General features: G+C 40.8%; 1 protein-coding gene across 3 annotated transcripts in view; it reads right to left on the reverse strand.

The window, feature by feature from the left end:
• The window catches only part of CPQ (carboxypeptidase Q), a 346,153-nt gene that overhangs the window by 230,229 nt on the left and 90,299 nt on the right, over nt 1–25,625 (reverse strand). For all 3 annotated transcript variants that reach the window (XM_059672154.1, XM_059672155.1, XM_059672156.1), the window contains exon 3: nt 17,845–18,052. In XM_059672154.1, coding sequence (XP_059528137.1) covers nt 17,845–18,052 — 208 coding nt within the window. The remainder of the gene's footprint in view (nt 1–17,844; nt 18,053–25,625) is intronic.

Below are 25,625 nucleotides of genomic sequence, written 5' to 3' on the forward strand. Positions count from 1 at the left end.
GAAGGGAGCATGCAGGCGGCTGCCAATCAAGGACTCTTTCTCATCATTGATGTTTCTACTCCCCTTCTCCCTCCTTCCCTCTGAGATAGATACACACACACACACACACACACACACACACACACATATATCTATATATATATATGTATGTATATATTTATATAGAAACAATCAGTTGAATTATGAATTCAGTATCTAATGTCTGCCTAGCATTATGCTAAACTCAAGTTTTTTGCAGCATAAAGATGGTCATGACTCACCTCTTCCTTGTCTGCCTTTCTGACAGGCCTTGCTTCCGTTTCTCCTAGAGGTGCTAAGTGGGTCAGCAATTTCAAGTAATGGGGAACACATGAACAAGAAAAGCAACAGGAGGCGAATACCAGTGGAGGACCAGTATACAGAAAGCATATAATAAATACTGATTGACCATCTGACAACCAAAAAGTCTGATCTAGCTACAATGTGCCCAAAACTTAGAAAAGGACCACTGAAAAACACCGTGCCACCGAGGCCTTCCACACTTACTCCGTTGGGAAGAGTTTTCCTTTTTCATTTTGATAGCTGACCAACAGCCCAGTGAGAAATCTCCCCTGACTGTGCATCCTCCTGCGAGGAAAAGACTGCTTCTGGGCAAACAAAGCTCTTCTGAAATCTTCTGTTCAAAGCAGGTGCCTGGAAAAAATGACCTCAGAAGAGGTCTCAATATGGTCCTCAGGCAGAGAGGGAGGAGGTGTTTTCCTTGTTTTGTTTTTTTAATGAACATGCAGATGCTCCTCAGATCCCTCTGGGCACTGCTTTCTGGCACTCCACGTTTATTGGCCTGCGTTTATTTATTTATTTTCCAATTCCAGTTGACATTCAATATTATATTCCTCTTACAAATCTGCTTCTTCCCTAGTGATCGTGCACTACTGGCTGCCAAATTTTCGGCAAGGCTGTTTGTGGCTGGGCTAATCCATAGGTGGGCTGCCCATGCCTATAAACAAAGCCAGGAGAGCAGTTCAACTACAGGCCTGCGCAGGCAGGGTGGACGGGTCTAGGCCAAGCATGTCAAACTCTCGGCCCGCGGGCCGCATGCCTCGTTTATTTGCAATAGTTAGCCTTTGAGTTTAACATGCTTGGCTGGGCAATTTCAGCCTACACAAGAAAGGAGGGCCTTGGCCAACTTCCCTAGCCAGTCACATTGCAGAGATATCAAATAGTTACCTAAGGCTCACCAGAAACCAAGCCTGGCTTCTGGGCAAGACCACCCCATTTGAATTTCCTGGTACATACTATCTACTTAGCACCATACAGAAAGTATAAGACCTAGTCCTTGCTTTCATGGAAGTTATGATCTAGTGAACGCATGTAGAACAACAGAGCAAGCAGAAAAGAGATCTTTCCTTAACCACCTTTTTAATTCTTTTTCAACACAGCAATGATCAAATCTGAAGCAACGTGATTTCCATGTTTATTTTTTATGTCCTCCACCAGAATGCAGGCTACATGCCTGTAGAGGTTGCTTCTGTCTTGTTCTCCTCTGTATGTCAGCCTAGGATAAGCCTGGCCCATACAAAGTACTCAATCAACATTTATATATGCATGCATCCAAGGTACCAGGCACTGCTTTACATACTGAAGCTAAGGCAGTTCCTCAGTATCTGATAAGGTCAACAAGGGTCCTTCTTTCACTGCACCTATCGCATGATGAGAGAAGACAGATAGCAAAGAAGTTTACAAATAAATAAGCAAGGGAATATCAACGAAGAAAGTGCCACTAAGAAAATAAAACCTAGCACCCTTGAACACTTCCCCCCCCCCATCACATCCAAGCTACCAAGCAAGTCCTGACAGCTTTGTCTACAAAACAGCCCAATCTGACCACTATATACCATAATCCACTGCTACTGCCATACTCCAGCTACCACAACTTCTCACCTGGACCCCTGCAACAGCTTTCTGAATGTCTGGTCTTCTTAGTACCATTCCTGCTCCCCACAAGCTACGTCTCACCCCAGGGCCAGAGATTTCCTAGGGCATAAATCAGAGTGTATCACTCTTCTGCTAAAAACCCATTTCCATTAGGGTACAATGCAAGCTCCGAACCAGGACTAACATGGCCTTCCATGAAGATGTGGCCCTGCTGACCGCCCTGGCCAGCCACTTCCTGCCTCTCTCTCCCTTGCCACCCCTGTTCTCGCCACACTGGCTTCTGTTCAGTGCCTAAAACAGGCCAATGGCTCTCCCTGCTGAGTTTTTTTGCACTAGTTCCGCTCAAAAGGCTCTTTGCCCAGATTTCTGTGTCCAATGCCATCAATTGGTTTTGCCCAACTATGGGATTCTACAGACCAAGCACATCATAAAGAAAAGTGGGTGTTGTCTACTCCATTGGGTACTTTATTTCTTCATTCACAATCAGTGTTTTCAATGAATAAGTTTCATCACTGAATTACTAACATCAAACCTTCCAAAACATGTACATTCAGAGCCAAAGCTTACAGGCTGGAAAAATAAAGGTTCTCATGTAAATCAAATATTGACCCCCCAAAACCACACACACAAAAAAATCAATGCCCTGCATTAAAACCATCTGCTCTGTTTGTGTACTTAAAACATAATTTGTATTGCTCTTTCAGAAGGTCTGTTAAGTGGCCAGGAACAGCACAGTGCAAGGCCGAGGGAAAGAATTTCACTGAGAGCATAGCAAACAGCAAATGTCACATGAATTACCGTGTTCAGAGGCGAAATTCCGCCTGTGTCTATAAAGGTTGATCTCTCTTTTCCTGTTCTCAGGGCATGTTAAGAATATAATGATTCATAGATTAGAGCCTGCCATAGTGCCCTGGCCTTGAATTTTAGAATGTTCTACTTGGACCAAGGAAAATCTTACCTTCTTCTAAATACCTTCCCGTGACATTTATGCCATAGATTCTCTTTCCAGCAAGTGAGAGGCAGCAAAATCAATCAGACTGTGGCAAATGGGGGAAAATGTTTAAGGGCACTTTAGTCATATCAGGCCAAGAATTGCCAAACTTTAGCCAGTATTGGGGACTGTCCAAAATGTTATTATTTTTTAAAATATAGGTGATGGATTTATATATTATATAAATATGTGCCCTAACAAGTCTGGGAAGCATCAATGATAATAAGTATAAGTAAGAAACATAAGGCTTCTTCAAATATGTGCCCAAATGGGTGTGGGAAGCATCAGTGGTACTAAGCATAAGTACTAGTAAGTACTGGCTATGGAAGGAGAGATTTCATAAATAGTTTCCAGGAGGGTACTGCTGGGCCTTTACCTTTCAAGTTGGAAGGCATCAGGAAATCTAATGTATTAACTGTTATTTGCCACGGAAGGACGTAGGCATCTTATGCTGAGTCACTATCAACTCTTTTTCTTAACAACTTCCAAGAAGAACCGTACTTGTATTTCAAGGTTCCACTGGGGTTAACCGTGAACAAGTAAGAGCAGGGGAGAGACGACAGACAGGCCACCTGCATCGTGACCTGGGTGCTCGATAAGAGTGTCTTCAGTCGTGCCATCTGGTGTGTCCTGGCACTTTGTCACCCAAATTGCTATTCTCCTGAACAAATTTAGTTTTCCCTGGACAGTTCAGCTTAAATGGATTCGTATTACCTAGCTGACATCTGTCAAAAGAAGAGTGAAAGATTTCTCCAAGCCCTGAATTGAAGGAGAGAGGGAAGCAGAGAGAGGGAGAGATGGAGAGAGGGAGAGAGGGAGAGAGGGAGAGAAAGAGGGAGGGAGGGAGAGAGGCGGAGAGAGAGGGAGAGAGGGAGAGGGAGAGAGGGAGAGAGGGAGAGAGGAAGAGAGGGAGAGAGGGAGAGAGGGAGAGAGGGAGAGGGCGGGGTGAGCACAAGCAGGGAGGAGGGCAGGAAGAAGGGAAATGCGCAGAGCAGGAGGATATTTCTGAGGGTCAGTGTACTCTTATCCTCACCTCCACATTTCATGCCAGAAGGTGGAAAAAGAAGGAAAAGCACCACTGCCAATCACATTTGTTAAGACAAATGCTAGTATTTGAACACACGGTTGAACACGAGATACGAAAATAGTACAAACTACCTTCACCCGAAGCTGGTACCATTCGTGTCTGTTTGCTGTGGATGGTGTTTTGTTTTTCGTTAAGAAAGAAGCAGCCGTGGAAAATCTGACCTGCTTTGGAGAGGTCAATGCTCTTCGCCATCCCAGCTGGACAGGCTTCCGTAACAGGCAAGGCCAAGTGGCTGAGTGAGTTCATTAACGCAGTCTTGATTTTGAGGTCAGCGTATCTGCAGATCTGCTCTCTCCTCCCTAGGTCTTGGGGAGTTGCCAATACAGGAAAAAGCAGTGATGCTAATGGATGGAAGGTGCCATGGGGCAAATCTCTGGAAGGAGAGAGATCATAGTGTCCAGGAGGAAACTATGCCTGTGACTTTACCTTTCAAGTTGGAAGGTACCAGGAAATCGGACTTATTAACTGTTCTTTGCCAGTGGAAGGTACTGAATAAAGAGAAGAAGGTAAGGGACGTGAGGGAAGAATGGGAGACAAGTGGGCCTCACAGAAAAACGTCAAAATCCACCTTCCGAACCAAAGGGCCCAAGACTGTCGAGGTTTCTTCAAACTGGCCGACGTCGCTAGTGCTGGTGTTAGTGTTATCTGTTGGCAGATTGGTCCTTTCGTTCTCTTGATCTGGTCTTAGTTGGACTTGGGCTTCTTTTATAACTTTCCCTAAAATTATCTTACAAAACCCCGTATCTGTGAATATTTTCCCTTTATTTCTAGTTAAAAAAAAAACAACACCTTTTCAAAATGTCCTAGGATACAGTCTTGATCAGGTTATGCAAATACAGAACGTGTCTAGAACGCCCTGCCTCTCTAGGCTTTTGCAAGGAGGTGATATTAATAAAGCACCTTATACTTAAAAGCTGTTCACTGTATGTTAGCTGTTTTCTTTTCTGCATTTGGAATTAAGAGACTCCTAGAACTTACAGTAGAAAAATCTAGAGCAGTATGGGAAGTATTTAGGCATATATCCATAAAAATGTGTTCTTATGGAAATAAACCCAATTAAAGATAAAAATTGATGTAACATCACAAAGCCTATTCAGGGCATTTATGAGAATCAGATCCCCCTTTTAAAAATTATTCCAGTGGAATAGTATTTTAAATACACCGTGGGGTTATGGATGCAGCGGGTGCTAAGCAACATGAGGCGTGTACACAGTAAAGATCTGTTTCACAGCTTCTTTTCTTAGCAGGAGATGACATTTCACTGGCCTCACCTCCCTGGAGAGTAAAAATCAAGCCCCAGAGGAAAGCCAGGCAGCTCATATATAGGCTCTCCCCCAATAGATATTTGAAAAGATGCTCAATGCATCCTGGCCTGTGTGGCTCAATGGTTGGGGGTCATCCTGTGCACTGCACAGTTGCTGGTTTGATTTCCTTGATCCCACGGACTCACTAGCCAAGCTAGGTACCCCCTCATAACCCTAATGATGTGGGAAAGTTGGAGGGGGTGAATAATTTGCAGTTTTCTGTACTATATCACAGATACTAGGTAACTTTCCCTCCCTGCAAAGATACATCCTTATAGGCTTCTGCAAACCCACACAGAGGCATGTATTCCTCCCAGAAAGGACTCTCTGAAAACATATACCTCAAAATGAGCACTGCATAGCAAAAAAAAGAAGAAGAAGAAGAAGAAAGAAAGAAAAGAAAAACTAGAGAAACACAGAAGCAATAGCTAGATTTCAGATTTTTGCTCATTTAACAATTACTAGCAATTATGTATGGGGTGAAGGCTCTTAATTTGCATATGGTATACACTGGTAGTGGTAAACTAACAAAATATTCAGGAGTTATTACTCCAAAGCTCATGCTGTTAATGAAGAGGTTTAGAAGAAATGGTATTGATTATACCCTGCTACTTCTCTGGAATAATTTGGATTCCTTTGGATACAAAAAAAAAGTGAATTCCTTTCAATGCTTCAAATGTTCAAGCTTATAAAATACTAGCTTTGACAATTAAGCACTTTGGATTTTTCGATGCTTTATCAAAAAGAATGACAGTAATGAATTTTAATACATATACTTTTAAAAATTCATGAAACTATCAAAAAGAAGAAGGGAGGAGGCTCTTCTTTACAAAAGGGTGCCAGTTAATACTTGTAACAGGAATAAATGAATTAGAAAAACATTTGCAACCAGCAATGTAATGGTTGATTCAGGTAAGGCTCATCAACGCATGCTAAATTTTCATGGGGCAAAATTTCACTGGGTAAAATAAGATTCACAAAATCTCAACACATCTCACCAAAGACCTTTCAGGTGAAGAAATCCAGAGACACTGCCTTAGACAAGTGATCAAACTGAGCCTCACTAATAAGGAAAACTGATGCTTGCTTCCTTGTGTAATGCAATAGGAGGGACACAACACTATCTATACAGAATTCTTGCCAAAAATATTTAATCTGAATCTAGTAAAAGGAAACAATAACTCCAAACTGAGGTACACTGTGCAGATGGCTGCCCTACCTATTCTTCAAAAGTGTCAGTGTAATGAAATATCAAAAGGCGGGGGAACAATTCCAGAGTAAAAGAGACTAAAGACACACGGCAACTAAATGTAATATATGTCTCTGATTGCATTCTGAAATTTTTTTTAAAGCAGGGAAATATTGAGAGTGGGGGACAACTGGGGAAATCTAAATGTGGATGGCCTATACATTATGTAACATTTATATAACAATCCAAAATGGCATTGGTAGGAGAGCGGTCTTGCATTATGCTAGAGAAGGTCCTTGTTATTATGCAATGCCATGCATGTTAATGTGTTTATGGGTAAAGTGTTTTCAAGGTGGTGTCTACCTTACTTTCATATGTTCTGAAAATGTGAGAGCACGTGCAAATGTGGTAAAATGTAAAATACTGAATGTGGGTGAAGGGCCTATGAGTGGACACAGAAAGCAACGCAAAACTGATAAGTTAAAATTCATCAAAATTTAAAACTTCTCATCAAAAGACAGTTAAGCCAAATCACAAAACAAACAAAGAACAGGCAAGACACCAATTGGGTGAAAATATTTGCAAAGCATCTGTCTGAAAATGTATCTAGAACACATAAAGAATTCCTACTACTCAACGTTTTTAAAACAACCCAATTACAAAACGAGCAACACACTTGAACAGACTTTTCACAAAGGAAGACAGAAATGACCAATGAGCACATGACAGAGGGTCAACATCATTAGTCATCAGGGACACGCAGATCAGCACTTCAGAGAGGTGCCCTAAACACCCACCAGGATGGCTAAAATTAAACAGACTGACAACACCAAATTTTGGTGAGAATGTGGAGTAACTGGAACCCTCACACATGGCTGGTGGCAATGTAAAATGCTGTCACCTCTCTGGAAAAAGTTAGGCAACTTCTCTTAAAGAGTATATGAGTCATTTCAACTTTACCACAGATTGATATTTAAAAAAAAAAAAAAAGTTGGGGGAAAAAAAATCTGTGCTTTAGAATGTGGCTTCAGAAAATAGACATGATTCAGTATATATTAGTTTATAGTTGGTTCTCTATTCTTTTGACCTTAGATGATTTTTCTTACTAGTTATTCATTCAAAAACTATCTCCTGAGTTCCTGTCACGTACCCAGCAATCGTCTGTGTACTGAGAATACAATGTCATACAGAAAAGGCAGGTCCCAGTCCTCATGGAATTTACATTCTCATAGAGAGACACATACTAACAAGTAAGTAGAGAGGTGGATGGATAGGAAGAAGTTGCCAAATGTTACTAAGATTGTGAGTATACAGAGTAGATGCTAGGTAAGAGAATTAAAGAGGGGGTGAGAGGGGGAGAGAGAGAGAGAGTAGATGCTAGGTAAGAGAATTAAAGAGGGGGTGAGAGGGAGAGAGAGGGGAGAGAGAGAGAGAGAGAGAGAGAGAGAGAGAGAGAGAGAGAGAGAGAGAACGAACTCTACTTAGCTCTACTTAGGGTAGTCAGGAAAGACCTCTCGGGGAAAAAAAAACCAAAACCTTTCCATTGAGATCTGAAGATTGAAAGAAAGCAGCCATAGAAAAAGCTGGGAAAGCGCCATTCCAGACAGAGGGGTGAGTGCAAAGGCCCTGAGGTAGAAAATAGCCTGAAAGGTATTTAAAACACTTGGTTCATCCTGGTCAGCTGGCCACTGATACCTGGTCCAAGTCACCACATCTTGGCATGACATGCAAGAACAGCACCAAGCATTCAGTGCAGGCCAAAATGAGTGGAAAGGACGGGGAAGAGTTTTAAGCCAAAGACTGAGGGAAACCACAATAGTGAGTTACTGAAACCAGGAGTTAAACAGAACCAAGGTCTCCGGAGCCCGCACTAAGGAGCATTCTGGATCGGCTGCTTTTTAAGACAGGTCAGTTCATATCTATCTACCTGCTTAGTCCTACCATTATCTAATGATGATAACAACGATAGGATAATGACCACGATCGAGGTAAGATGTCAGTTATATTTCACTGATTACTTCCCATGCGTCAGGTTCTATGTCTAGTGCAGCAGTCGCCAACCTTTCGGACCTCACGAACCACCAGTTGGCGACCGCTGCTCCAAAGGTTTCCTTAGTGCATTTTATTCTCTCAACCACTCTAAGAGGTAAACAGTATTCTCCCCAAGTTACGAATGAGAAAACAGGCTCGGAGTGGTTAAGTAATGTACATAAGGTCACACAACCTCTGAGTGGCAGAGCCTACATTTGAGCCAGGTCTGTCTGATTCCAAATCCTGCTGCACATAGTGTTGCCTTTTTAAGTTGCCAAACCTTCCCTGTAGTACCTTGTGGTTGGTACTTTCTTCAGGAGGCTAAAGAAGCTGAAGGGTCATTTGGATGCAAAAGGACATTAGCAAGATTCACCTTTAGCTTTGATGAGAAAGCGAGAGAGAGAGAGAGAGAGAGAGAGAGAGAGAGAGAGAGAGAGAGAGAGAGAGAGAGAGAGAGAGAGGAGAACAAAAGCACATGCAATTGTAAAAGACTGACTTCAGGCTACTCAAAATTATTTTGGTTCAGATGCTAAACTAGACATTTTTCAAAGGGCACTGCACAAGCAAACAACACTGTCATAATCCTGAAACCTAAATTCAAAATGCATTAATTTCTTTTTACCAGCAGAGATTCAGAAAAACATGCCACAGTGATGTGACTTTTAAGCATTTGCTTTTGATAATCAGAAAGCTGGAAAGTAGATGGTGAACATTTATATATGTTTTAAAATTATGAATGCAAAATAGCACCAAGAATACATTTTTATATCAAGGTTATAAGCTGATGAAAAATGACAGTCTGTACTAGGAATGCAAACAGACCATTAATTATAGCAGCTTCACAAAGAACCATAGTAATATGCAGTTTGCAATACTTTACCAACATTTACATAACTATATAGCCTCCTCTCAGGTTCCAGAGATTCTATTTTTGATAAGTAGCAATTCAGAAGGTTAGTTACCTCATCTATATTATTATTCAACTTCTGTGGATGTGAAATGGTAACACCTTGAATTTACATGTTATCAAACCAGATAGGCTGTCTCTAAATTCTTTTTTTCTCATCTATTCCAGCATGACTGTGCAGCAGGCATTGTGCACAACCCTGGGGTTAGGAGATAAATGAGAAACACAGTATGTCTCCAGGAGAACTCCAAATCCAGAGAGAGAAACAGGCTAGTGAACACACAACCCCAACAGAGTTTGGACAAACTACAGAGATGGAGATCAAAATGGCAATATGATGTTAGGGGATGTCTCCCAACCATATACCTACAATTATAACAGTGATATGAAATAAGTTAAAATTTTCTTTCTCTTCCTTCCTTTCTTCCTTCTTCTTTTCCTTCTCTTTCCCTCCTTTCCTCTTTTATTCAATAAGTACATCTAGTTGTGAGTTAGCAAAACTGTATAGTAATAGCATTTTACATGTATGTAACACTATGTGCTGGGCAATAATAACGTCTCGTTTAATCCTCACACAATGCCTGGAAGAAGGTACAGTTATTTCGCCCGTCGTACAGATGAAACTGAGGCACACAGTGTTCACACAATTTGCCAACACCACACATCTGGCCAGTGGCTGAACAAAGATCCAGAATTGGGGCTCTGGGGTCCACTGCCTGAGTCTATCCATTATGAGCTGGTATGCCTGTCACACTACCTGAAGCAATAATAAGGATTCAGTGATTAAAGGACATTTCGGAATTTCTAACAAAGGCCTTCTAAACAAAGAACCTGCCTTTCAAAAATCAGAGAGAGGGGGAAACGGATGATGAGAAGAAAAAATAATGGCAGCCTTCAATGTTCATCTTCCCTGGTTTCCCCCCTTGGGGGCACAGTGGCCCTCCACCTGCATAAATGATGAGGACTGGCATTCTGCTTGATTACTGTGCATCTGTCAGGAGACTCCAAGTGAACTCAGCAAAAAAAAAAAAACCACCAAAAAATAAGGAAGGAAAACAACCTACACACTGAGGCTTGCCCAGTTGCACCATTGTGAGTCACCGGTACTTTCCTTCTTTTGTAATCACGTGTGCCCCCCCGAATGTAACAATATTTCAACACAATATAAATCAAGCATGAGAGCTAATTACGCTAAGGTCACACCAAAGACTAAACCACCAGGACATCAAAATTCCTAGGAAGTGGAAGTGTGAAGTAGCAGCATTAATAATCTCCCATTAAAAAACCATGGGAGGGGGACCAGCTCTTTTCTCTGAGGACCACTGGGTTTCCAAAATCAACCTCTTAAGACATTTCATCTCTGCGTTGACTGTTTTTAGCTGGCCCTCTGATTACAGAAATGTTCATGTTAAATCTCATCAGGATGAAGAATGTTCCATAAATTGTAATGTCTTTAATCAGGGCCCTCTTTGAAGCTATTTAACTCTCTGGATGTAGCCCAACCAGTGCTTATATTATGTCATTTATCGACTCTATTAATGATCATTACAGGGATTGATTTATACTTTTCCACGGCGCTCTCACCAGATGGTATGACACCCTCCCTCTGTGACACTCCATAAACATCACCTGGACTCACTCAAGTCTCTCCGGCTGAATGTTTAATCAGATCTTAGTCATCTTCACACTGGATTGCCTCTCTTTCTGCTCTTCTTCACTATACCTCTCCATACAGCACAAAAAGGCCAAGTGATAGAAAACATAAACCAGTAGTATTCATAAAGCCAAGTTCTATCAACAACTCATTCCCACTTCAGCGAGTTCTTAACCAGTGTGGAGATGCAATTTTCACAGTAAAGTGAAGGGACAGCCTTTTGCTTTCTTTGCTGATTAAAATTTAGTCTGTGTTCAATTATCTTGGGCAATGGAGAAAATAACTAGAAAAAAAAAGGTATATTTGGCAACGGGAGTACAACAGACAATTTGGCCTCAAGAGAATTACTTTCTAAATTATATTTTACTTGGGCTAATATAAAAATTACATTGTATTGTTGAGCTGGCGTGTTGAGAAAGCAGGAGGCAGAGGTCCCAAGGTACACTGCATTGCAAGAAAGCCAGCCTAGAATTTTAAACTGCCGTGGGTGATCCAAAAAGTGGATAATAGAGAAATGGAAATGCTTAACTGTTTTCCTTACAAAATATAAAAACCAGATTAATGGGACTGTTTCATAGTCGCTTCAAACTGAAAATGTCTAAAAGCCAAACCGATCACGTTGCCTTCAAATCAGCTCCCTCTTTTGAAACCTGTATTTCTCATTACTCTCCAGTCCCCAAGCCAGGCGGAGGGGAACGGAAACTGAGGCAGACTGCAGAGGACACATCCCATCGACAAAAGGACTGAGTAGCTAATTTCCTTGGCTGAAGTTTGCTGTTGTAGCCAGATCTGGTTTTTCCCTGCAAAACACAAACCCTTATTTTTATGTATAACTCATGACTTTAAAATATTGGGCCGAACTGAACAGATTCATCCTATCGTTTTTAATCCTTGCCTATTGTAAAGGTGGACTTGTCCAGCTTCCCCATCAAATGGAACCAGCTCTGGTAATTTTATCCCTCCTGCTGTCCCTCTCCATTCCCATTGCCATCATCTATGCTCTCATTGTATCACATCTGCATTATTAGAACAGTATTCTCTTTTCTTCTCAAAGCATGCTATGTACAGTCACCAGATTCATTTTTCTAAACAGTAGTTCCCCAACTTTAACTTGCATCAGAATCACCTGGGGATGCTGGTTGAACCACGAGTCCCACACCCAAGCATTTTTTAATTTAATGGGTTTCAAATGGGGCCTGATAATTTGCATATCAACAAGCTCCCAGATGAGGTTGATGATGGTGTTCCAGGGACCACATTTAGAGAAACAGTACTCTCAGATATCACCCTCCATTCAGTGATTCCCCATTTCCTCCACATTACACTTAAAAACTCCTCCCCAGCCTGGAACTTTGGGTTCTTATAACCTGGTCTCTTCCTCTCACCCCACAATAATATTTCTCTAATCTCCTATGAAACCTTCTGGCTTCAGCCAAACTGGTCTGCTTGTGTATTACCCAAGTGCATTATATACTCCCACCTTCTTGCCTTGATCAGGTGAGGAATGTCTTTCCACTTTCTTTCTCTTATTCAAGTAACTTTTTCATGGAGTACACCCAAAACCCATATCTCAGTGAAGCCTGCCCTAATCAGACTATCTCTAATCTATTCTCTCTTCTAGATTCCTATAGCATTAGCTCTCTGGGTTGCTTGGTGTAATCTAGAGGGTGGGGGTAAGGGGAAGAGATCAACCAAAGGACTTATATGTACGCATATAAGCCTAACAAATGGACACAGACACCAGGAGGGTGAGGGCATTGCCACCAGTAGGGGGGCAATAGGAAGATAAGGACACATATATAATACCTTAATCAATAAAATAAAAAATAAAGTGCTTAGCATTTAGAACTAGAGACTTTGAGTATGACTCTTAGTTCTTTCATTAGTTGTGTAACTTGACTAGCCATTTAACCATTCTGAACCAGTTTCCCCTGCAGTAAAAGAAAGATAACAATATCTATGTTATTGTATTGGGTTGCATAACAGTTAAATGAATGAACTATTTAAGCCTTCTGAGAAGCATAGTACAAAGAAAGTGGTTAATAAATATTAATGTTCTTCATTCATCTGTTTCCCCCAATCATGCACTTAGCACTAAATAAAAAACATATTACTCTAATCATCTATAATTTAAGCTTACCCTTCTCTCTTTTAGCCAAATAGAATGTTCCTAAGGGACAAAAAAATGTTTAATTCAGCTGAGTAACCCTAGTCCTTGGCAACTTCTGAGCAACTAGTAAGCTCTCAATAAACATTTACCTAAATGATTAAATTAAGAAATAATGTAGAAAAATGGTTCTATACAGAAGTTTTCCTCTGCAGAACTTAAATACCTTATATTAACTACATTTATCCATAAAATATCCTATGACAAAGGCAACAGGTATTTTACTTATTTCAGAAAAACTGAAAAAAAATCTAATTGGATCCCAGTGGATACTTCATGGTAAACAAAAGAAAAAAATCATCATTAAAGAAAAAAATCTCTATGAAGTAAATTTGTGCACTAGAACACTAATAACAGGAATACAGGAGATAGTGCTGGTAAGAAGTAATGGACTTTCTACAGATGTCTTCTGAGGTCCTCTATCATGCAACCATGTGATTGCTGTAGTTCCAAAATGGCAGACAAACACTCATAACTGCACTGACAAGTGTCAAACCAAACTCATAAGACACATTTCCTGTTCTTCAGGAGATTCTCTAATTTTGAAGTCAAGCAGCAAGAAATCATAATTTCTATTCTGTGTTCTAGTGTCGCTGACTTCTACACAACTCCTAGACAGAGTTCAACCTCACCCACTCCCATAGAGCTAATGGGAATGGCCCGTCAGAGAGAGGGGAGCTATTTTACTCACTCAAACTCAAAACACTGTTTTTCATGAATGTTATGGCAGAAAAAAAGATATAATCTGACATATTTTCCTCCAAATACAGAGCAAAGTGCCCTGAAAGTTCAAGTTGTCTTGAACTTTCCATACAGAGGCACACAGCTTGGTCCGAGGGCACTCAAGATCAGTTTGTCATAAGAGCCCTGCCGTAATTATCTATAAATCTCAGACAAGTTCATTCCTTCAATAGACATTTCCTGGGGGATTATTACATAACAAAAATTATACTAAATTATGGAGACAGAGAAGTAAATATATATAATCCTTGTCTTTCTGAAACTTACAGGCAATTGGGGCAGACTGAAATACTTTGCCAAAATTGGCATTAAGGCAGAACACATTTCCTAGCCTCCACATAACTACATTCTGGCCAGCGAAATGTGAGTATAAGCGAGGTAGGAAAGATCCAGGCCTGACCATGGCAAACCTCCCTCTTGATTGTGAACTTTCTCTTTCTATCTCCTTATTTGCCAGCTGGATGCCAAGGACTCTGAGATCTTATTGGTGAAGGAGCCACAGGATGGGAAGAAGCAGAAAGCCACCTGCTGACCACATACTTGAAACTATTCTGTGAGCAGGAAATTGACTGCTATTGTGTTAAGTGACCAAGATTTGAAGTTGTTTGTATGACAGTTTGTCTACCCTACCAAAGCACGAACCCAAACGACCTTCAAGACATTATGATCTAGAGTATGCACAAGATGATGTGGCACTACCAGAAAGAGGTACCTCACCTGGGCTGGAGTTGAATATCAGGAAGGGCTTCGCAAAAGAAGAAACACTTAAGATGAATCTTGAGGGACACTGTGAGGCAGTGAGAAAGGAAAAAGGATGTTGAGGAGAAAGCACTTGCAAACTTTGAGGAAATGTGGCACACTGGGCAAATGTCAGTGATTCCTGACTACTAGAATATAGAGTGACATTGGGAAATGGAGCTGCTAAATATGTACTTGTTAAAATGAATGAACCCAGGACATGGAGTAATTAGTAAAAATAATGAATAAGGGAAGAAAAAAGTAATCAAGAACATCTAATTTAAAGACAGAACAGATGACATTCTCTTCATGAAGATAGAAAATGTAGGAGAAAGAAGTGAAAGGATGAGTTTGATTGTGAAAGAAACTAACACTGAGATAACTATGAAACATCCACAGAAGAATCAGCAGGTAGTTGGACATAAGGGTCTGGAGCTCAGGCAGTAGTAAGGATAGGAGAGGTGGTTGAAGCCACAAGCATAAGAGGTTGCTCAGGTAGAATATTGAGTGACAATCCAGAGAAATAGGAAAGGAAGTGGGGAAGAAGGGGTGAGAAGGAGAGAGGGAGGGAGGGAGCGAGAAAAAGAAGATATTAGAGAAGATATTAGAAAAGCAGTCAAGAGATAAAGTAATATGGTGGCCTAAAAAATGTCCATTATGTTTGACAATTAGTCAGCTATTTGTGACCTTAACAAGTTCCATTCAATACTGGCAAAAGCCAGTTTAAAATGGTCTGCAGAGTGTATAAGAGATGAAGAATTAGAGATAGGAAGGAATATAAAATACTCTTTAAGGAAAACTGACTCTAAGAAACAATTAGCTAGAAGTGGACAAAGAGGCAGAATTTGTTTCATTTGGTTTTAATTTTTCAGGCTATAAGATTTAAACATGTAAATATGCTTAATTCTTTGAACTTTTATTTCCCTACCTATAAAATAGGGATAATGAGGCTCCTTCTGCTTGGTCCCTTGGGTCGCTGTCAGAACAAATAAGATGACATATGTGAAAGATCCTAATCTAAGTACTAAGTAAAGGGCAAGGTTATTATGTATTTATAAATGTTGAAAATATGGAGTTATTAGAGTCAAGAGTCCCGTGAAATATGGTTGGCTATAAAATCAAGAAAAAAAATGTAATCAGTCTAGATCCAGCAATATTCATAAAAATGTCTTCTTAATATACACTACAAGTTGCTGACCCCAAATCTTAGAGGCTAACAACAGATTTCTAAGTCCTATGCTGGACAAAATTTTTCTGGGGCTCCTGGGTTATAGTCTGGGTTTCCAAACGTCTTCATTACACCAGAAAGAAAAAGAAAAAAGCCAATTAACTCTGGCAGACAGCAGTGCATTAAGTCATCTGGGAATTTATTAGTCTTATGAGTAGTAGTTCTTAAATAAATATTGCTGGCAGTCGCCCAGTTTCCCAAAGCAAAACACTAGCTCCATAATTTAGGTCTCATGACCAGTGAAATCATGGTGAATGGCAACAGCTTCCTCAGTATGTTATTCTAAGGGGTGATTGAGGCATTCTGGGACATGAGCTAGCCATTTTAGGACTTCTCTCCTGGGAAGATTTACCATCCAAAAGAATATGGTCTAATCATTATTTCACTAGCCACCAAACCTTTAAAGACTCTACAAAGAACATTATTTCTAGCACTATGACATGAATGGACTAGACTTTCTCTCATAAAACTTCTAACAGGTGGTCTTCACATGTCCCATCTTCTTCCCCTGGGAAGATATTTAACCCCCATAAAAAAATTTAAAAAAAAAGGTCCCCTTTCCTTCTCTGCACTTTTGGACAACTCCTTCTGACTTGATTTCCTACTTGCTAATGTACCCTCCTCAATTATTTTATTTTCAAGGGTGTAGGGTGCTAATTAAGGTCAAGTAGCTATGTTTCCAGCTCTATATAGTAACTGTGCAGAATAGGCTTTCCTTTGTAGTAGATAACTGAAGATCTAGTCTTGAGAACCAAATAAACTCTACGTGCAATTATTTTTGCATTTATCTGAACAAGATCAGGCTATAACACTAAAATGGTGCTCCTTATATCCATATTTCTCCAATATTTTATCCTTAATGTGTGACACTACCACATGTAGCTATTCAACTAGGCCAGTGGTCGGCAAACTACGGCTCCCGAGCCACATGCGGCTCTTTGGCCCCTCAAGTGTGGCTTTTCCTAAGCCTTAGGAGTACCCTAATTAAGTTAATAACAATGTACCTACCTATATAATTTAAGTTTTAAAAATTTGGCTCTCAAAAGAAATTTCAATCGTTGTACTGTTGATATTTGGCTCTGTTGACTAATGAGTTTGCCGACCACTGGGCCAAATGTCTGCAGGTCAATTTTTAGACCTTTTTATCCACTACAATGCTGAATTTCATCCTAAGACTGAGGGTCAATAAAGCACTTTGCAAATTACTGCCATCAGAAGCACAAAGAAAAAGACAAAACTTATGTTGCCCTCACATACCACCACCGAAATTTACAAAGACCTTTATAAATAAACGTGTCTTTCATAAGTTTACCTCATTTGTCCTTAAAATAATTTTGTAAATTTTTTACTCATCATCACCCGTTAATAGAAGAGAATGCCGAGGCCCAGATAGTTGAAGAACATTTCCCAAGGCCACTCAGTTTTACAAGGGCTGAACCAGTTCTATATCCAACATCCTCTGCGTCCTCAATTCTGCGCCATAGACGGCCCCAGCATATTACCCATTTTGTTTTTATTTCACTTCTCTAGCAACAATGGAAAGAGCCTGGCTTTCTCTGAAATCATCAAAGAGTCTTTGATGAGACACAGACGTGCATTCAGTTCTCCCACTAACGAAAATACATAATATACTGGTTATATAAGGAATGTTATGGGATCATCACAAATGTGGAAAGTTTTTTAAAGAATGCACGAATGATGCCTGGAATCCCGAAAAGGCCAGATTAGATATTACAAACCAATGACCAAATGTGGGATAGGGGAAATTCCATGAGCTAACGGTTTTTTTCATTTGAATGTTTTGTTTTCATTTCATAAGGGCTTCTCTTTCATGGAAAACTCTGTTTTGGGGTGTGTGTTTTTAAAGGATTTCAAAGTAGCATCATGACAAACCTGTAAATGGAGAAGGAAGCCACCGACCGAATGAGGGATGCCAAAGCCCCCACTTTGGCAGCTTCCACTGCCCCCTGGACTCGGTATTTCACTGTGTTGGAGTAGTTGGTATAAGGTTGATTATAAACAACAATCTTCCCTCTTGCTTCTCGGGCCCTTCTCCGCAGTTCATCGAAAGAGGTCACCACCAGAACTTCTGCCGTAATGCCTAGAAATAAAAGTCATATGAGATTAACTTATACTTTCCGATCAGCCAGGTTGGACTGGCGTGCAAAAGGTCACATATGCTCTATCTGCTACATCTGGAAAACTGTTTGAGTAGATCAAAGTGTTACAGCCATTTGCCATGGGAGAAAGATTGTGGGGGTTAGCCAGTTTCCCAAGAGAGAGAACAACTGGTGAGGTTGTAACATACAATTCACTTGACCAGCTGGTATTAAATTGCAAGTGGCTTGAAAAGATAGGTTTTTTCCCCTTATTTCCCACCCTAAGAAGTCACAAATTTCACAGAATCACATGAATTATTTTATAAACAAAATGCATTTTAGGAAGCTCCCCTTGGGATTAATGAAACACATATTTATCTTTTCATAAAACTATTTTGATATGTTGCTATACAACCTTCCTTCATGACATCATACAAAGGATGGTCATTTATAAAGAATGTTCTTAGAAGCCAATGATGTTCACTAACTTTTTCATTGTTGTTGTTAATCCTCACCAGAGGATATTTTTCCATTGGCCTTTAGAAAGAGTGGAAGGGAGGGAAGAGACAGAAAGAGAAACATCAATGTGAGAGAGACACATAGATTGGTTGCCTCCTGCACGCACCCCTACCAGGGCTGGGGATCAAATCTGCAATCGAGGTATGTGCCCTTGACCAAAATTGAACCCAGGACCCTTCAGTCTGTGGGCCAACACTCTATCCATTGAGCCAAACTGATTAGGGACACTTTTTAAAATATATATGTTTTTATTTATTTTAAAAAGACAAGGATGGGAGAGAGATCGAGAGATAGAAACATCATTGAGAGAGACACATGGATTGGTTGCCTCCTGCATGCCCTGACCGGGAATGGAATCAGGGACCTCCTGGTTCATGGGTTGATACTCAACCACTGAATCACACTAGCCGGGGTGATCTTCATTAACTTTTAACAAATAGTCAATGTAACCTTTCCCAAGAACCACAAAAAGTCAGCTTGTTTTCTTTCCTCCTTTGTACAAAACACTCATAGAGGATGTGGAAATTTCCCATGCTCTCAATTTACTTGTTCACACCAACTACATCACGATTCTTCACATAACATTTTTGAAGATCTTGTATAGCTGTCCTGTGATCCTGCTGTCTCATTTAGAAGAGGCATGCTATCTTTCCTCAGACCACAAGTCTTCCCGGATCTTCCTGATTAGGGAACAGGGTTTCACAGGTTCTGAGAAGTCATTCAAAAACTGCCAGACCACTGAAGATCCAATTTTATGGAGCAGTTAGAGTAACAACAACAAAAAATAAAATAAAAAAAATATTTAGCAACAAAGGCCAGATGCAGTGGCTAAATATAACTGCCTAAAAGAAAGTGGCAGGCGCCTACTGTTTTGTGGCTTTAGACACACAGTCATGAAATATGTCAGTTAAAAACCAAAGTATCAACATATATTTGGCATCCTTCCTTAATCTTGCAAACTAGAGAACTGGGTTTTTCTGGAAGCTTAACAGATGTCATTAAAATATTAACTGTTGCTTGGAAAATTCTTTTAAAATACACTGCAGTTATAAGAGAATTCCTGCTTTCAATGTAGATTCCATCACAATGGACCCTGCGGGCAGGCTCTTCTCCAACTCTATTTCCACCATCCAGACTGAATTTTTACTTTTACTTTAAAGCGATTGATTGCAGATCTGTAAGAATGTCTCCACTAACATTCAGATCTCAACATTTAATTTATAATCTAAGGAAAGCAACATGCAATTATGGAAAGTAAGGAAGCCACTACTTGTTCACATGATAAATACGTGCCAAAATACAAGTAAGGGTACAAATAGACAGATTTTGAGAATCATAACTTTCTAAAATCTGGTTACCTTGAAACCTGACTGGCATTATTAGTGGCATAGAATGAGAATTTTGTTGATGGTTTTCAGCCGTTCCTAATGAAAAACAGATTCAATGGTTTACCTAAGGGGCGTCCTAGCAATGGGGTAATTTTGGCATCTGGATTGGAGCCACTAGAAATGAAGCCAAATTTCTATAAATTTTTATAAGCCACTGCAAAATTAAAGTCATACAAGTGTGGTATTTCTCTCTGGTCTATGCTTCAAGTTCTTTTAACAAATGGGAGAGTGACAGAGTGCTGAAGAGCTGAAACCTAATGTAGACGCCACAGTTGCCAATGCAAATCACTAGTAACAGCTATAGGTCAAAACATATCACCATGAACTTGGAAGAAGAGTTCAAATTAATCTGTTTTCCTGAAAGCTACGCCTTGTCTCTGATTCTTTTGTCTTCTTCATCCCCCATGTCTAGTCAATCCTCAAACACTAATCATATTGATTGAACTGAAGTCCCCTGTTTCCTCCCCCCCCCCCCCCCCCCGCCGCCTCCCCTCCCCCCCCCTCATTATACACCCTCACATCAGGCCCTTATTATCTGTCTTTTGAACTGATATAAATATCTCTCCCACCAGTCACCCACCACTATTGCTGCCCCAGCCTCCAGCCCAGGTCCCTCCATTAAATGTCAACAGAGCTGCCAGCTTGAACTATTGGAACTGCTGAGGAAGTAGATCAGCCACTTCACTATCTCCTCCGCCCCACCTTACCCCTCTTCATTTACACACCAAAGACTATCTCTACAGACACTGGATCCCTTTGCTTTCAAAGCCCAAGAATATAGTACACTTAAAATTCCCACTCACCATGCAAGTTCACTTCTGTGTCTTTGTTCACACGATGGTACATCATGTCATGTTGAACCCATTCTCCCTAATTCATCATGTGGCAAACACCTATTCTTTCCCCAGGTTGCCATTTAAAAATCACTCCTTTAGGAAGCACTCCCTGGCCTCTGGCCTCTTGGCTCAGCCCTTCCTCCCAGCCCCAGGGAGGGCTGATTCATGCATCACCCTTCTCTGGACTTTGAGCGTGTCCTGGGCAGACCTGGGCCATGGACGGTGAAACTCTGCCTATTAAGACTCTCTCAGCTACTTAAACCGTGGTCTCCTCAGGGTTTGGGGCCATGTTCATTTTTGTTTGAATCTCCAGGGCCTACCACAGTGGCTCGTGTGTGTGTAGCAGTTAGTCAATAAATACCTCCTTGAGTGGCACTGCTTCAAATAAGGGATCCTTGGCTGGAGCTAAAGCCTTTCCATAAAAGTGCAATTTTACCCTTAAAGTTTGATAGCACTTCTCCCTCAACAACTCCGAAGTCTGATTCTCCTGCCACCAGAGCACAGCTGCACAATAATAGCCAAGCACAAAAGGCCCTGGCGGTCAGCACAGAAATGCAAGTTCCAAGTGTGAAAACTCAGAACGCTCTTTTTCTCTCTCTTAGAGCCTAGTGACCCTTACTCGACACAGAATGCGAAAGCTAGTATTTAAGCCTATAAACTATGAGAAACAACAAATAAAAGGAAGAGAGGTTTGGAAGAGGATAGCAACAGTACAAGAAGACAACATGTAGAAGAACAAATGCTGATAGAATTGTATGTCATGTTGGCAATGTTCTATCTCGGTGATAACTCGGTAGCCGTTGGACACACAGGGCTGCTGAAAACTTTAAATGAAACTAATGCAATCAGAAACTGGATTTTTAATGTCATTGCCTTTAATGAATTTAAATTTAAACAGCCATATGGGTGTAGCGGCTGCTCTGTGGAACTCACAATCCCCACAGGCTCAGCCATTATGCAGGCAAATGGCTGCAAGCCTCCCTGCCCGCCCTTAGGGGCCTGGCTTCCTGACAGCTCATAACCCAGTGACGCCAGGGCCATGACCTCCCCCAGAGGTCACAGGCCAGGTGGACCCTAGTGCGCATACTTCACTGGAGGAGGCAGGGTGTGTACTAACACAAGATTTTTGCTACAGTTGAGTAAAATAAAACTAGGCCATCTGGAAAACTTCACTCTTCGATGTTAGTTTGTGTTTTGACACGTTACTCAAAAGAAATGCTCATGCTGCCTGCCCATCAGCAGCTCCACTGCCCTCCTCCCCGCTTGTCCCTTCCTCCCATTCTCAAAAATAGCACATGGGAACCTCCAAGAACTCAAAACTAGTGTCAGATTCACAGCAAGGCCTGCCCTGACCTCCCTATTTATCATGGCAAACCACTCCCACCTCTTGCTTAACTTTTCCACGGAATTTATCAGCTTCCAGCTGCAGCCACTGCCATGTGAGCTCCTGGCGGGTAGAAATGTTTGTCTGTTTTAGTCACTAATGTAACCAAAGTAACTGAAATGGTGCTTGACACACATACACGCATAGGCACAAATACACACATGCATACATGCATATACCGAATGAATGAAAAGAAACCAAAAAATGTAAAAGTATAATAATACCCCATCCGTGGTCACCCTCCAGAAATGTATGCTTCCAAGGAAATTGTATATTTCTGTATATTCTGTCAGGGCACATGCCTGGGTTGCAGGCTAGATTTCCAATAGGGGGAGTGCAGGAGGCAGCTGATCGATGTTTCTCTCTCATCCATGTTTCTATCTCTCTATCCATCTCCCTTCCTCTCTCTAAAAATTATTAAAACTGATAAATTAAAAAGAAAACACTGTTGGGTCGGACTGGTGTAGCTCAGTGGTTGAGTGTCCACCTATGAACCAGGAGGTCTGGGTTCACTTCCTGGTCAGCACACATGCCTGAGTTGTGGGCTCCATACCCAGTAGGGGGCGTGCAGCAGGCAGCCGATCAATGATTCTCTCTCATAATGAATATGTCTCTCTCTCCTCCCTTCCTTTCTGAAATCGATAAAAACATATTTATAAAAAACTGTATAATCTGGGGAAGAAAAATAGGCAAACAATAACTTTCAAAAGAGCACAGAATGTCACAAGTGCTAAATGAAGTACAAAGTAAAATATCATCAGATATAACATTGGCAAATATGTTCTCCTATGCAGTGGGCTCTTGTTGTCTTGTTGATGGTTTCTTTTGCTGTGCAGAAGCTTCTTATTTTGATGTAGTCCCATTTATTTATTTTCTCCTTAGTTTCCATTGTCCTAGAAGCTGTATCAGTAAAGACATTGCTATGACATATGTCTGATATTTTGCTGCCTATGGATTCTTCTAAGATTTTTATGGTTTCCTGTCTTACATTTAAGTCCTTTATCCATTTTTAGTTTACTTTTGTTAATGGTATAAGTTGGTGGTCTAGTTTCATTTTTTTGCATGTATCTGTCCAATTTTCCCAACACCATTTATTGAAGACTGTTTTGACTCCATTGTATGCTCTTGCCTCCTTTGTCAAATATTAATTGAGCATAATGGCTTGGGTCAATTTCTGGATTCTCTGTTCTGTTCTATTGGTCTATATATCTGTTCTTTTGCCAATACCAGGCAGTTTTGAGCACAGTGGCATTTTAATATAGATTGATATCTGGTATTGTGATCCCTCCAACTTTGCTCTTCTTTCTCAAGATTGTTGTGGCTATTCAGGGTCTTTTTTATTCCATATGAATTTTTGGAGAGTTTGTTCTAGGTCTGTGAAATATGCCATTGGTGTTTTAATGGGGATTGCATTGAATCTATAGATTGGTTTGAGTAATATGGACATTTTAATTATGTTGATTCTACCAATCCATGAGGAGCACGGTATATTTTTCCATTTGTTTATGTCTTCCTCTCTCTCTTTTTTCAACAGCCTGTAGTTTTCTGAGTATAGGGTTTAATCTCCAAGATGTATAGGGAACTCATACAACTTAATAAAAGGAAGATAAATAATTAAAAAATGGGCAAAGGACCTAAATAGACCCCTTTCAAAAGAGGACATACAGAAGGCCAATAGACATATGAAAACATGCTCAAAGTAACTAATGATCCAAGAGATGCAAATCAAAACGATAAAGAGGTACCATCTCACACCTGTCAAAATGGCTATCATCAACAAATCAACAAATGACAAGTGCTGGGGAGGATATGGAGAAAAAGGAACCCTCGTGCACTGCTGGTGGGAATGCAGACTGGTGCGGCCACTGTGGAAAACAGTATGGAGTTTCCTCAAAAAATAAAAAATGTAGCTCCCATTTGACCCAGTAATTCCACTTATAGGAATATATCCCAAGAAACCAGAAACACCAATCGGAAAGGAGATATGCACCCCTATTTTCATAGCAGCACAATTTACAATGGCTAAGATTTAGAAACAGCCTAAGTGCCCATCAGATGAGCGGATTAAAAAACTGTGGTACAGCTACACATTGAATACTACGCTGCTATAAAAAAGAAAGTACTCCTACCATTTGCAACAGCATGGATGGACCTGGAGAGCATTATGCTAAGCGAACAAGCCAGTTGGAGAAAGATAACTATCACATGATCTTACTCATTTGTGTAATATAATGAACAACATAATCTGATGAACTAAAGTGGATCCAGAGACACAGAAGCATCGAACAGACCATCCAACCGCAAAGGGAAAGAGGGAGAGTGGGGAGAGATCAACCAAAGGATCTGTATGCGTGCATATAAGCATAACCCATGGACACAGACAGTAGGGGGGTGAGTGCGTGTGCTAGGGAGGCTGGGGAATGACCAGGGAGAGGTCAATGGGGGGAAAAGGAGACATATGAAATACTTTAAGCAATAAAGAATTAAAATTTTTTTAAAAAGTAAAATATCATGAAATAATAACATACACCAATATTAATTCTGATGGGGGAAATGAAGGAAGTTTCCCATAAAACTTTGTAGGCCTAAGAAGATCTCAATAGGCTGAAAATAAAGAAAGGGGCAAAGAACAAAGAAGGGAAGACCAAAGTAGGTAAAACATCTATTCATTTACAATGAATAGGGGCTTCCTGCCAGGCCCCAAAACAGAAAAGGGAACACTCCGAAACCTTCTCATTTTTAACCAAGATATCCTCATTCTATTAATTCCAAGAAAGCAAGGAAAACAGTCTCCTTGAAAGAGGTTTCAGAGGGAAAAATGTTAAACTCAGCTATTATTTGAGTGAAAGTTAGAAAAGCAACAACTCCAAATGATAGCTGGTGGTATGTGACCCTCCCCTCCCACTATCTCCTGAGATCAGGCTCAAATTAAACCTGTCCGTCAGCCTGGCAAACATGCCAGGACCCGACCTCATCACCATGCACAGGCACAGGAAATTAGCATCATCTCTAGAGGCAGCTGTCTCCCTGACACAGCAGCATGCCACATGCCGACCTGAGGGAGAGGCATCGCAAAGCACCTTGTCGACTTTGACCTCTGCAAGGCAGAGGGTACACATTTGGTTGTAAAATGGAGGGGGACCACCCTGGGAACATTATGTCGAACCTGACATGTGATGTAGGACACTCAAGGTGGGCCGGGACTGAACTCAGCAACCGCAGCAGTCACGAGCACAGAGTGCAGACCAATCCCTAGCAACCAGATCACCGGGGATCCAAGCTGCTTCCATTGGTGAGGTCTCAACATTAAAGGCAATCACGCCTTTGAGAACCTTGATTAATTTATTGATTATCGCAGGAAGCATTTATACTCTAAAACATGAGGTGCACTGTGTTGAAACAGGTGGTTTTGACATGGTTGCTTTCTCTCCCACCCACTGGGGTATTT

This window comes from Myotis daubentonii, chromosome 17 (genome assembly GCF_963259705.1).
Source record: "Myotis daubentonii chromosome 17, mMyoDau2.1, whole genome shotgun sequence".
Taxonomy (NCBI): Eukaryota; Metazoa; Chordata; class Mammalia; order Chiroptera; family Vespertilionidae; genus Myotis; species Myotis daubentonii.